At 45.5% G+C, this 13,311-nt stretch overlaps 1 protein-coding gene across 1 annotated transcript; it reads left to right on the forward strand.

Annotated features, from left to right (window-relative positions):
* The first annotated feature begins 903 nt into the window (after positions 1 to 903).
* Positions 904 to 11,763, forward strand: MRGBP (MRG domain binding protein). Its single transcript, XM_056845349.1, has 5 exons — positions 904 to 1,006; positions 6,341 to 6,462; positions 8,231 to 8,312; positions 9,594 to 9,668; positions 11,560 to 11,763. The coding sequence occupies exons 1-5, from the start codon at positions 985 to 987 to the stop codon at positions 11,748 to 11,750; spliced, it is 492 nt and encodes a 163-aa protein (XP_056701327.1). The 5' UTR covers positions 904 to 984; the 3' UTR covers positions 11,751 to 11,763.
* The last annotated feature ends 1,548 nt before the right edge of the window (positions 11,764 to 13,311 follow it).

A 13,311-nucleotide genomic window follows, 5' to 3' on the forward strand; every position in this document is an offset into this window, starting at 1 on the left:
GGAGGTTCAACACGGTGGTGGGAGGAATTTGGGTACGCTGGTGGAGGGAAGTGGGAATATAACGGATAAGATAATTGTAATAAGAATGTAATAACTGTATGTTTGGAGGGAGGTGGGAATATAACGGATAATTGTAATAAGAATGTAACAACTGTATGTTTGGGGTTTTTTCTCCTGTGAACTTTATTATAGATATATCATTCTGATTATGTAGCTATCTATATTGTTACATTTTTTCTTTTTCTTTCTTTCTATCCTTTATTGTTTGTATTTTGTTTTTTTTCCCGTGTTTCAAAATTTATTAAAAATCTTTAATAATAAAAATTAAAAAAGGATCTGAAGAACCTGAGCATGTGCAGAGTGCACAATCCCTGCCCCAGAGGCTTTACCCACGGCTGGAAGATCCTGCCCCCAAAGTTCCCCGGGGAGTTCCCTCCAGGGGAGAAACATCCTGCCCCCAAGGTTCCCCAGAGAGTGTTCTCCAGGCAGCAAGAGCATGTGCAGAGTGCACGACTGCATGCCCCGCGAGGCCCGGCGAAGGCTTCCGGGCAGGGCAGGGCAGGAGGCGAGGGCGGCCCAAAGGGCGGGGCGCGGAGAGCCTCCTCCGCCTCCTCCGCCAGGGGGCGCTCCGCTCCCGGCCGGGCCGCCTCCCCGCGCTCCCAGGCCGCCGCCGCCGCCGCCATGATGGGCGAAGCGGAGGCCGCGGCGGCGGCGGGGGGGTCCGACGCCCAGCCCCCCGGCCCCCCCGCCGCCCCCCCCGGCCCCGGGCCGCCCTCCGCCGCGGCGCCGCCCGAGCCGGCCCCGCAGGCCGCGCCCGAGGAGGCCGCGCCCACGCCGCCCGCCGCCGGCCCCGCGGCCTCGGCCACGGCCGGCCCCCCGCCGCTGCCCGTGCCGCCGCCCCCGCCCGCGCCGCCCGCGCCGCCCGCGCCGCTGCCCGTGGCGGTGGTGTGGAGCCCCGAGGTGGAGGTGTGCCTCTTCCACGCCATGCTGGGCCACAAGCCCGTCGGTGAGAGGAGGGGGAGGGGGAGGGGGAGGGGGCGGGTGGGCCTCGCGCGGAAGCCGCGGCCTCGAGTAGAGGCGCCGGCCCGGGGAGGGGGGGAGGGAGCGGGGTGGGTCTCTGGGCGGACCTGTGGGCAAAGACTACGAGTTGTGGAGTGGGCCAGGGCGGGTCTGTGTGTGTACGCTTCTTTCTTTCTCTTCCGCTCTTTCTTTCTTTTTCTTTTCTCGCTCTTTTTCTTTCTTTCTTCGCTCTTTTTCTTTCTCTTTCTTTTCTCTTTTTCTTTTCTCGCTCTTTCTCTTTCTCTCTCTTTTCTTTCTCTTTCTTTTCTCGCTCTTTTTCTTTCTCTTTCTTTTCTCTTTGTTTTCTCTTTTCTTTCTTTCTTTCTCTTTCTTTTCTCGCTCTTGTGCTTTCTTTCTCTTTTCTCTTTCTCTTTCTTTTCTCACTTTTTCTTTCTCTCTTTCTCGCTCTTTCCTCTTTCGCTCTTTCTGTCTTTTTTTCTCTCTCCCGCTTTCTCTTTCTTTTCTCGCTCTTGCGCTTTCTTTCTTTCTTTTTTCTCACTCTTTCTCTCTTTTCTCTTTCTTTCGCTCTTTCTGTCTTTCTCTTTTTCTTTTCTCTCCCGCTTTCTCTTTCTTTTTCTTTTCTCGCTCTTTCTTTCTTTCTTTCTTTCTTTCTTTCTTTCTTTCTTTCTTTCTTTCTTTCTTTCTTTCTCTTTATTTCACTCTTTCTGTATTTCTCTTTCTTTTCTCGCTCTTGCGCTTTCTTTCGTTCTCTTTTCTCGCTCTTTCTCTTTCTCTCTTTCTTTTCTCTTTTGCTTTCTGTCTTTCTCTTTTTCTTTTCTCGCTCTTTCTCTTTCTCTCTTTCTTTCTCTTTCTTTCGCTCTTTCTGTCTTTCTCTTTCTTTTCTCGCTCTTGCGCTTTCTTTCTCTTTCTCTTTCTCTTTCTTTTCTCACTTTTTCTTTCTCGCTCTTTCCTCTTTCGCTCTTTCTGTCTTTTTTTCTCTCTCCCGCTTTCTCTTTCTCTTTCTTTTCTCGCTCTTGCACTTTCTTTCTTTCTCTTTTCTCACTCTTTCTCTTTCTCTCTTTCTTTCGCTCTTTCTGTCTTTCTCTTTTTCTTTTCTCTCCCGCTTTCTCTTTCTTTTTCTTTTCTCGCTTTCTTTCTTTCTTTCTTTCTTTCTTTCTTTCTTTCTTTCTTTCTTTCTTTCACTCTTTCTGTATTTCTCTTTCTTTTCTCGCTCTTGCGCTTTCTTTCGTTCTCTTTTCTCGCTCTTTCTCTTTCTCTCTTTTCTCTTTCTTTTGCTTTCTGTCTTTCTCTTTTTCTTTTCTCTCTCTTGCGCTTTCTCTCTTTCTTTCTCTTTCTTTCGCTCTGTCTGTCTTTCTCTTTCTTTCTTGCACTTTCTTTCCTTTCTTTCAAATTTGTAGCACTGGCCATTGTATTTGTGCTTCCTAACCCTAACAGTAATATTTGTCTGCATGTGTGATAGGGGAAAAGTCCAAAATACGATTTCCCAGCACGTTTTTATAAAACCTTTCTGTGATACTTTTCTTCTAGTCAAGGTACACTGTTTGTTTATCTGGAGCTTTTATTTTTATTCCCACCCTTTTCCCACGAATGCTGCACTGACTGCCTTTAATCGTCTCCTCCTCCATTTCACAACGACCCTGTGAGGTAGATTAGTAATAGAAAATGGCCCTCCAGTATGGGTCAGCCACTGTGATTCATGGCCGAGTGGGGATTCGACCCTGGTTTCTCCCAGCCCGTTGCTCTGACTGCTGCACCACTTCTGAGTTTCTCCCCATCCTTCTAGCATGTGCTGTCTTGATGCTTGGAAGGTTAGGTGTGCACCCCTAAGCAATTAATCCAGGTTACAAGAGCGTGGTTTTATGAAGGTCGTTAATCGTTTGTCCAAGATGAGAAACCTGGAGACCAAGCCCTACGAGGAAAGGCTGAGGGAGCTGGGAATGTTGAGTCTGGAGAAGAGGAGGTTGAGGGGGGACACGATCGCTCTCTTTAAGTATTTGGAGGGCTGTCACTTAGAGGAGGGCAGGGAGCTGCTCCTGCTAGCAGCAGAAGATAGGACTCGCAATAATGGGTTTTAATTGTGGCCGGGAAGGTGTGTGTGTAAAGTGCCGTCAAGTCGCAGCCGACTTATGGCAACCCCTTTTGGGGTTTTCATGGCAAGAGACTAACAGAGGTTGTTTGCCAGTGCCTTCCTCTGCACAGCACCCCTGGTATTCCTTGGGGGTCTCCCATCCAAATACTAACCAGGGGTGACCCTGCTTAGCTTCTGAGATCTGACGAGATCAGGCTAGGCTGGGCCATCCAGGTCAGGCCAGAAAGGTATATTAGGAAAAACATTTTTTCCATATGAGTTGTTCGACAGTGGAATCAGCTGCCTAGGGAGGCGGTGAGCTCCCCCTCACTGGCAGTCTTTAAGCAGAGGCTGGACAAGCACTTGTCAGGGATGCTCTAGGCTGATCCTGCATTAAGCAGGGGGTTGGACTAGATCAGGGCTTCTTAAACTGTTTCCGCTTGCGACCCTTTTTCGCCCGAGAAATTTTTACGCATGTAGGTATATAAAATACGTCTACAAATCAAAACATTTACTGATAATTAATCATAAAGAAATTTATTTTAAAACAATTCTTTGCTATACATATAATTTTACCATTAAAGACAAAAGCAAATTTGCCTACTGTTGCCAAATTTTTCATGGCCCCCACATTCAGTTCCGCGACCCCATATGGTCACGACCCATAGTTTAAGAAGCTTTGGACTAGATGGCCTGTATGGCCCCTTCCAACCCTATGATTCTGTGATGCTAGAAATGGGTAGATCCCATTGAGATTGGTGGGATTAATAGCCTAGTTTGACTGCAATCCTGTGCATGCTTCCTTTGAGAACAAAGCATCTTTGAATTTGTTGGGACTTACATTTGGAAGATGCATAAGATCATACTGTTTGTCTCATTCCCTCTCTCAAATCCCCCATGCATTTTTCCTGAAAATTGGTGGGGGGGGGAGGTTGAAATCGTGGGGAAATTTTGCTGTGGTATGGTATCTTTGGTATGGTATCTAAGAGCCCCGTGGCGCAGTGGTAAAGCTGCAGTACTGCAGTCCAAACTCTGCTCACGACCTGAGTTCGATCCCGATGGAAGTTGGTTTCAGGTAGCCGGCTCAAGGTTGACTCAGCCTTCCATCCTTCCGAGGTCAGTAAAATGAGTACCGAGCTTGCTGGGGGTAAAGGGAAGATGACTGGGGAAGGCACTGGCAAACACCCCATAAACAAAGTCTGCCTAGAAAACGTCGGGATGTGACGTCACCCCATGGGTCAGGAATGACCTGGTGCTTGCACAGGGGACCTTTACCTATATGGTATCTTTAGACAGAACATTGAATACAATGGCTGAATTAAGTTCTTATGTATGTCCCCTTCCCCTATCTATGTGTACTCAGAGAAGCTGATGATCTTGTTAAATGCAGAGACAATTTGTTTTTTGGTTCTTGTAGGTTATCCGGGTTGTGTGATTTTATTTTATTTATGTTATTTGTTTTATTTATGTTATTTATAGTATGCCTTTGTCTCTGGAACGCAAGGCGGATTACACAGAAAAGTCAATACAGTCAACAGGGTGGGACATCCAGTAGACAATGAAATAGGATTTGACTCGTAGGAATCAGGAAAACAACCAGAGGTGTGAAGCCTGGCAGAAGTATTAACATGACATGTTAAATGAATGCAAAAAATTGCATAGTAGGAACCTACTTACAGCAACAAACATTGCAGACTATACACAGTGGTATAGTCTGCAGGCCAGAATCCTTGACTCCAAGCTTTAGACCTCTCCTGGAAAAGAAAACTGAACGAGTCCCTTGTGGTCTGAAATGCTGCAGCCCCTCAATGGGTGCTTGGAAATTGAAGCTAAAATGCACTTTTTTTGGCTTTTCTCTAATGCAATTTTGGTGGATCGGGGGAGTTAGAGCCATTAATTTTCAAGTAGGGAAGACTGTGGTCCTTGAACATCTGTGCTTCTCATACAGTGTTTTTATCCCCTGTGAGCAGGAGAGGTGCGTTGTTGGAGTCTTGCAAAGAAGTCCGCAAAAAGCACTAGCTCTGCAAATGTTCATTAGGCCGCTTCCCACGTATACCTACGTTAGTCATTCGCAGCAACAGAAGGAAAAAAAATGAAGTGCCAATTATGCGTAGAAGGTTCTCTGCCTTGAAGCAGTTCTTACCTGCCTCTGGCAAGGAGATGACAGGCTGTGTGTACAGGTCATCTGTATTAATGCTTTTTGAACACATGAAGCTGTCTTATACTGAATCAGACCTTTGGTTCATCAAAGTCAGTATTGCCTGCTCAGACCGGCAGCGGCTCTCCAGGGTCTCAGGCAGAGATCTTTCACATCACCTACTTGCCTAGTCCCTTTAACTGGACATGCCGGGGATTGAACCTGGGACATTCTGCATGCCAAGCAGAGACTCTACCATTGAGTCACAGCATTCTTCTTCAAGGGGCTTCTAGGGAGGAGAGCCAGTGTGGTGTAGTGATTAAGGTGTCAGACTAGGGCTTGAGAAACCCAGGTTCAAATCCCCACTCGCGCCATGGAAGCTTGCTGGGTGACCTTGGGCCAGTCACAGACTCTTAGCCCTGACCCTGGCAAATATTTGGATGGGAGACTTCCAAGGAATACCAGGGGCATGACGCGGAAACAGGCAATGGCAAACTATCTCCGAATGGTTGGCTTGAAAACCCTAAAGGGGTCACCAAAAATCAACTTTGACTTGACAAAAAAAAGACAAAAAGGAAATCCAAGTCTCTTTTTAGGCCAAGGTGAGAGGTAATGTTTAATTTTTTGAGAGCCAGTGTGGTGTAGTGATTAATGAGTTGGACTAGGACCTGGGGAACTCAGGTTCAAATCCCCACTAGTGCCATGGAAGCTTGCTGGGTGACCTTGGGCCAGTCACACACTTTCAGCCCTGACCCTGGCTAGTATTTGGTTGGGAGACCTCCAAGGAATACCTGACTCATGATGCAGAGGCAGGCAGTGGCAAACGACCTCTCAATGTCTCTTGCCTTGAAAACCCTACAGGATCGCCATAAATCAGCTGCAGTTTGATGGCAAAAAAGGGGGAGAATTGGTGTATGAGTAATACAACTTGTGGGGTTTTGTCCTGTAATTGTCTCACTTTTGTTCCCTTTTTGTTTAATTTTATTGTCCATCTACTTTGAGATGTTGTCAGTGAAGGCAGATTGGTGTCGCTATTGTGTAGTGTGATGCAAAAATGCCCCTCTCTGAGTGCGACGGTTCTTTTTCTCTTCTCCCACTCCCTTTCCCTCCTTTAGGTGTGAACCGCCATTTTCACATGATCTGCATTAGAGACAAGTTCAGTCAGAATATTGGGAGGCAGATCTCTTCCAAAGTCATCTGGGATCATCTCAGCACTATGTATGATATGCAAGCACTGGTGAGTGTGGCCTGCCAAGAAACAAGCTGGTGCCTTGCAGTAGGTCTGCCTGTTGGAGACCTATTTGCTACATGCTGAACCTGGTCCCCATGTGGCTCGACAGACCTAAAGCAGGGAGCGCCAAGGTGATGCCCGCCAACACCTTTTCAGGCACTCGCGAAGTGGTTTTAGGAAGTTGGCGGGGCCAGGTAGGGCTTTTGCCCAGCAAGGCTTCTGATTGACTATTGGAGATTTGATTTGCTGTGCAGGTTTTTAAAATGTTTCTTTGGTGGCACCTACCACCACAACACAAGACTCTGCGCTGTGTTACGGAAGTTAAGCTGTGGCAATTCTTTGGGGTTGGCTCCACCTCCTGTGGCAGCCATTTTGTGGCAGCCATTTTTGTTGCTGCACCCACCATGTTGTGTCAGAATTCCAAATGTGCCTGCAGGCTCAAAAAAGACCCCTGACCTAAAGAATGGGGCAAGGTTCAGACAGGGAGCATGATCTGTGGACTCTGATCTGAAGAACCGGGTTTGATTCCACACTCCTCCACGTGAGCAGCGGAGGCTAATCTGGTGAACTGGATTTGTTTACCCACTCCTACGCATGAAGCCAGCTGGGTGACCTTGAGCTGGCAGACACTCTTAGCCCCACCTACCTCACAGGGCATCTGTTGTGGGGAGGGGAAGGGAAGGTGATTGTGAGCAGATTGGTAAGCTGCAGTGCTGCAGTCCAAGTTCTGCTCACAACCTGAGTTCGATCCCAACAGAAGTTGGTTTCAGGTAGCTGGCTCAAGGTTGACTCAGCCTTCCATCCTTCCGAGGTCGGTAAAATGAGTACCCAGCTTGCTGGGGGTAAAGGGAAGATGACTGGGGAAGGCACTGGCAAACCACCCTGTAAACAAAGTCTGCCTAGTAAACGTCAGGATGTGACATCACCCCATGGGTCAGGAATGACCCGGTGCTTGCACAGGGGACCTTTACCTTTACCTTTTTACTTGATTCTTCCTTAAGTGGTAGAGAAAGTCGGCATATAAAAACCAACTCGTCTTCTTCTGCAGACCTCGGGGGTTCCCCACGTTTGCAGAAACATGTCAGAATCTCCCCCCAAAAAAGGAGGGGGTGTTAAATTTCCCCAAAGAGAAGAACATTGTCTACGCTTGCTTTGGTGGTGGCCGTGGGACAGGCAGAAGAGCAGGAGCCATCTAAGATGGGTGGATGAGAGAGGAAGAGATGAGATGATGTTGCTGCCGCATATGCCAAGCAGGTGGGATGAGGGGAAAGCCAGAAAAGCTACCAAGTGTGCTGGGAAAACAGGAGGGGAGGAGCTGGAAAACTTCCCCCTCCAGCTGTGTGAACCAGGCCGCTATTGGTGGCATCGGCTTTGCAGGCAGGCAGGCTGATTAGTGAGCAACGGGGCGGGGGGGGGGGAGGAATTCCTCCCTCCACTAGTTTTGTGGGTCCCTGCTTGTTCTAATATATTTCTGATGTGTGTGGCCTGCATACCCCTTCCATCTTTTTAGGGTCCTACCAAATAGTTACGTTCCATAAACTTCATCCCTTGCTGCATGATAGTTCGGATCCAATTAAAAACAAAGCAGGTACTGTTCTTGGGAAATGAAGCATATTTCTGAACTGTTTTGTTATACAGTTTTATTTTATCTCAGGTAAACACATTACTCTTCCTTTTGTATGTTTTAAAGACAGCTGCCATATTGTTTAGAAAGTAAGAATGATTGGTATAACCGTTTTATTTAAAGTTGTTGTTTTTAATTTTAATTTCAAAGCACGAGTCTGAGATTCTTCCCTTTCCCAACTCAGAAAAAAATTTCATCCTTCCTGAAGAAATTATTCATGAGGTAAAAGAAGGTAAGATTTGGTAGCAGTGTTTTTAAATACCAATATTTCTTAATACTTGGTATTTATATAATAATGGCAATATTTGGTATGGAGACATATTAAAATTCAGTCACTTGCTCACCATGCCTCAGCTAAGCCTTTATTTGAGATTTTCCAATCTATTTGTCTGCTTTTAATGCTTTTATAAATAGGGAAGTCTGATACAAAATATTATTAAAAATCAGATTACTATATTACTTGAATATGTTAATTTTGAGTGTTGCAATTAATGTGAAGTATATTAGCCTGCCACTCCACTAAGCAACATTTGAAGTCTTTCTTCTGCCTAAGAAACTTCCTTCCAACCAAAATGTGTTTTTTAAAATGATATTTTGGGGAGTACTTTGGTCTTGTTGGGCCGTGGGTGATTACATGGCAGTGACAGCCAGTGGGTGACAGCCAGCGCAGTGTAGTGGTTAAGAACGGTGGACTCTGATCTGGAGAGCTGGGTTTGATCCCCCACTCCTCCACATGAGCAGCAGATTCTAATCTGGTGAACCAGGTTTGATCCCACACTCCTCCACATGAGCAGCAGACTCTAATCTGGTGAACCGGGTTTGATTCCCCACTCCCCCACATGAGCAGTAGATTCTAATCTGGTGAACCAGGTTGGTTTCTCCACTCTTCCCCATGAAGCCTGCTGGGTGACTTTGGGCTAGTCACAGTTCTCTCCAAACTCTTTCAGCCACAACTACTTCACAAGGTGTCTCTTGTAGGGAGGGGAAGGGAAGGTGATTGAAAACCAGTTTGAGACTCCTTAAAAGTAGAGAAAAAGTGGGGTATAAAAACCAACTCTTTTTCTACATAATAGACTATAAGAACGACGATTGATTTAACATTTGGGTCTTACGGTCATACAGTGAACTAATAAGCTTGTGCTCCTCGTCTGTGAAAGTTTCTTTGTTTCAAAAATAAATGCTTGAAATATTTAGTAAAGTCCTCTCAGGTTCCACAGGATCAAAAATGGTCACAGCATTGAGCCTTCCTTCTACCTTCTTTATGGCATGTTCAAAACATTTTCAGCTTTGGTTGCTGTTGTCAGCCTCTGTCCTAAGCTTTCTAGACTTCCTCTTACAAGTGATTTGTGAAAATCTGGACATGGGGTTGGGGGAGGAATCCCCTTTAATGCAGTGAGAGATTGTTGCCATGAGCACAGTTAGCAAGTCCTGTACGCTGTAATACAAGTAAGAGGAAATTGAACATATTATCAATGCTTGCTGTCCCATCATGTGCTCATAATCATCTGTATAGGTAAAGTGATGATCAAAGATGATGTGAAGGAAGAAATAAAGGAAGAGATAGAATCTCATGCAGGCCCCGAAGACGGTAAGAGTGATTAATTTTAGTCCCTGAAAGACCTGGTCATTTATAAGATCTGTAATTTTCCTGAGTTGTGGTTCGTAACCATGTCATATAGGGGCGACTCCTATTTTTAATACAGCTGGCATAGCGGAGGGAAAATGGCCGCTAGTGGGTTGTAAAATACAGCTGCTTCCTCTGCCGCTGGCTGGGACAAGGAGGAGAAAAGATACTACGAAAACGCGTTGCCAGTTTGCAATTAGATTGGGACCCTGGCACAAGAATTGGTTGCCCCCTGTGATTTGCCTGATCCCTAGTCTGCAGCATAGTCTATATGTGGCTTGTGGGGAAATCACACATCCTGAATCAGTGCACCAGACATCCCCAAGTCTTCTGTATAAAAGCACCCTGGGAGTCATTTCCTCTGCTGCTTTGGAAAGAGGCAGGAGCACTCCTAATGGCCACATGGTCCTGTATTCCCCCGCCCCCCCCCAAGCAGCAGTTTTGTTAAGATTATTTTGCTTTAGTGCATGGAGGAGAGGGCTATTCTTGGCTATTAGTAAAAATGGCTACTAGTCATGATGCATGCCTATTCTCTCCAGGATCAGAGGAGCATGCCTATTATATTAGGTGCTTTGGAACACAGGCAGGATGGTGCTGCTGCAGTTGTCCTGTTTGTGGGCTTCCTAGAGGCAGCTGGTTGGTCACTGTGTGAACAGACTGCTGGACTTGATGGGCCTTGGTCTGATCCAGCATGGCTTTTCTTACGTTCTTATGTTGAGGCTTTAAGAGGGGAGTGGACATTTTCATGGAGGAGAGAGCTATCCATGGCTACTAGTCAAAATGGATACTAGTCATGGTACATGCCTATTCTCTCCAGGATCAGAGGAGCAGGCCTATTATATTAGGTGCTGTGGGGCAGAGAACATAAGAAAGGCCCTGCTGGATCAGACCAAGGCCCATCAAGTCCAGCAGTCTGTTCACACAGTGGCCAACCAGGTGCCTCTAGGAAGCCACAAACAAGTCGACTGCAGCAGCACCATCCTGCCTATGTTCCACCACACCCAAAATAATAGGCATGCTCTTCTGATACTAGAGAGAATAGGTATGCAGCATGACTAGTATCCATTCTAACTAATAGCCATGAGTACCCTTGGTTTTTTTATATATATATATTTGAGATCAGGTTGGGGGGCAACTCTTTAGAGGGCCTTTCTTCATGGCACCAAAGCTCTGGAACTCCCTCCCCAGCCATGTTAGTCTGTCCCCTTCTGTTGCTGTCTTCCGCCAGTGGGTGATCCCTGCTGCCTAGCCAACATTTTTATGTTTGACTATGTTATGTTTTATATGTATCTTAACTGTTTCATATTTGTGTTTTAACTCTGGTTTTGAACTCTTTTTAAAATTGTTTGAATGATGTATGTTTGGGAGGGGTGTTGATTTTAATGGTTTTATAATGTAATATAATTTTAAAAAATTGTTAGGGCAGAAAGATGGGATATAAATGTTGTAAATATAATAAATAATATTGTCAAAGGCTTTCACGGTCAGAGTTCATTGGTTCTTGTAGGTTATCCGGGCTGTGTAACCGTGGTCTTGGTATTTTCTTTCCTGACGTTTCGCCAGCAGCTGTGGCAGGCATCTTCAGAGGAGATGATGAGAGGAGATGTCCTTCAGTGTTACTCCTCTGAAGATGCCTGCCACAGCTGCTGGTGAAACGTCAGGAAAGAAAATACCAAGACCACGGTTACACAGCCCGGATAACCTACAAGAACCAATAATAAATAATGATGGAACAGCACCTGTTTGATTGCAGACAGTAGCTCCATTGGTGGAACCAGCGCCTTTAGGTTGTAGTCATAATAAAGATATTGTGCGATACTTATTCTGTCACGTAATTGTTTTAATCTTTCTTCAGTATATGCATCTATGGGAAGCCTGGGGAAGACAGCTGAAAAGCCAGGCACCAAGGAGAAAGAGAGGTCCTCCTCCGAATCTGGATCCAAAGAAGGAGGAGATAAAAGGAAGCGGAACAGAGTCACCGAAAAGGTCTTAAATGCAAACAGCAATCCTTCCAGTCCGAGCGCTGCAAAACGACGCAGAACGTGAGCGATGGTGGAACAAGACAATAGCGCGTTTATCTCCAAAACCTGGGCAGCAGACAGTTTGTAGCCTGTAGTTAGCAAAAAGGAAAAAAAACCAGAGTGGTAAATGCATAGGCCTTGTGGATAAGCATGAGTTTGGCCGTCTCCCCTGAGAAGAGAGAGCTTGGTGATCTGCAAAAAGCAGCTGAACGGTGTCTTTATCCTCAAAACTTTGGGATGAGTGGGAGTCTGGCGGCTTTACCAGCTGGTGTGTTTACCGAGCGAGTCAGGCGGTGGAATTTTTTACATACCAGTCCCTTTCTATATACTTAGCACCGTTCTTGAATCCGGTATTTGTAGGGGAGGGGAAAGGAGGTACGGTTCTTGAACAACTCAGACGGCTGCTCTTTGAGACACATTCGTGCCATGCACCGGCATTGCTCATTTTCACAACTGCAACATTGTCTTAGTGGGTTATCGCTCTGTGAGAAACCAGCTAATACCAAACGCCAGAGTATTTCACTGGAGAAGTGTTTGAGTGTTCTTTGCTTCTGTCGTACAAAGCTTTGTCTCTTGAAAATTGCAGGTGTAAATGGCTGTTCGGATTGTAGAAAAGTGTACCATTAAGCGGGACAACGAAGGGGCTGTTTCTAGATAGAATAGCTCCTTAAATGTCTTAAAAATCAGGGCAGCCAATGTTGTTTGGTGTCCGGGCTGCACATTATCTGCAGGAAGCTTAAAATAAAATATGATGTGTGAAACAAAAGGTTCAGCACAAGCTGCGAGGAGTCGACAAAATGGGTTGTTGCCTCAGATTCTCGTACTGTATTAATGCCCCTCATCTCGATGTCTTCGATGTAAGCAGTGCCTGTAAAGTCAATGAAATTGCTTGTATCTAAGGCATTTGCCAGGTTGGGGTAATGTATGTGTGTGTATTTTTGTATCCATTATTTAATTTAGTGTGTTTTTTTAAAAAAAAAATACTACCCACCAACAGAAGTTGTTAGATGGAGAAAATGTTGACAGCGGTAATTTTGTCATGTTGCTCTTACTTCTGGAATTCGGTGGGTATCCGTTTGCTGATGTCGTTCACGAAAGCTTACGCTTTCCTTACAGAATAGTTTTAATTTAAAGTGCTTTGGCTTTTATGCAAGGTTGTTGAACTGATAGGATTTTTAATTTCGGGATGACCAGATAATAGATTTATTTCCCCACTTATTGTGGTGGAAAACATATTTTTATAAGGGGGAAAAAGGTTGATGAATGAAGGCAGCTAAAAAATTGCCAATTTCAGCTTTGTATTAACCTTTACTGTTCAGTAAAAAAAAGTTCGAGATTACATGTGTTCTGTTTTGGTTGTGCCTCTGATTTCAATAAATGGGAATAAAATGCATAAATTGGGTCAGGTTCATTCCACATACCTGCACAAATAAGGGTCAGTCTTAGCTACTGATTATTGTCTAGATCTCACACACAGCAGATGGGTAAGACAAACCTATATCTCGACTGTACTGTTTCAGATTGCGGCTGAGGGCTTGCATGATGTAATACATACTTGTGGGAGAAAAACATTCCTCCACCAGAAA

This window comes from Euleptes europaea, chromosome 2, assembly GCF_029931775.1.
Source record: "Euleptes europaea isolate rEulEur1 chromosome 2, rEulEur1.hap1, whole genome shotgun sequence".
Taxonomy (NCBI): Eukaryota; Metazoa; Chordata; class Lepidosauria; order Squamata; family Sphaerodactylidae; genus Euleptes; species Euleptes europaea.

Bases quoted from the DNA above. Each gene is read 5' to 3' on its own strand.
- MRGBP (XM_056845349.1), top strand. From the start codon at position 985: ATGCTGGGCCACAAGCCCGTCG. The intron at 8,313-9,593 runs GTAAGATTTGGT...TCATCTGTATAG, and splicing joins TATTCATGAGGTAAAAGAAG to GTAAAGTGATGATCAAAGAT. The intron at 9,669-11,559 runs GTAAGAGTGATT...ATCTTTCTTCAG, and splicing joins TCATGCAGGCCCCGAAGACG to TATATGCATCTATGGGAAGC.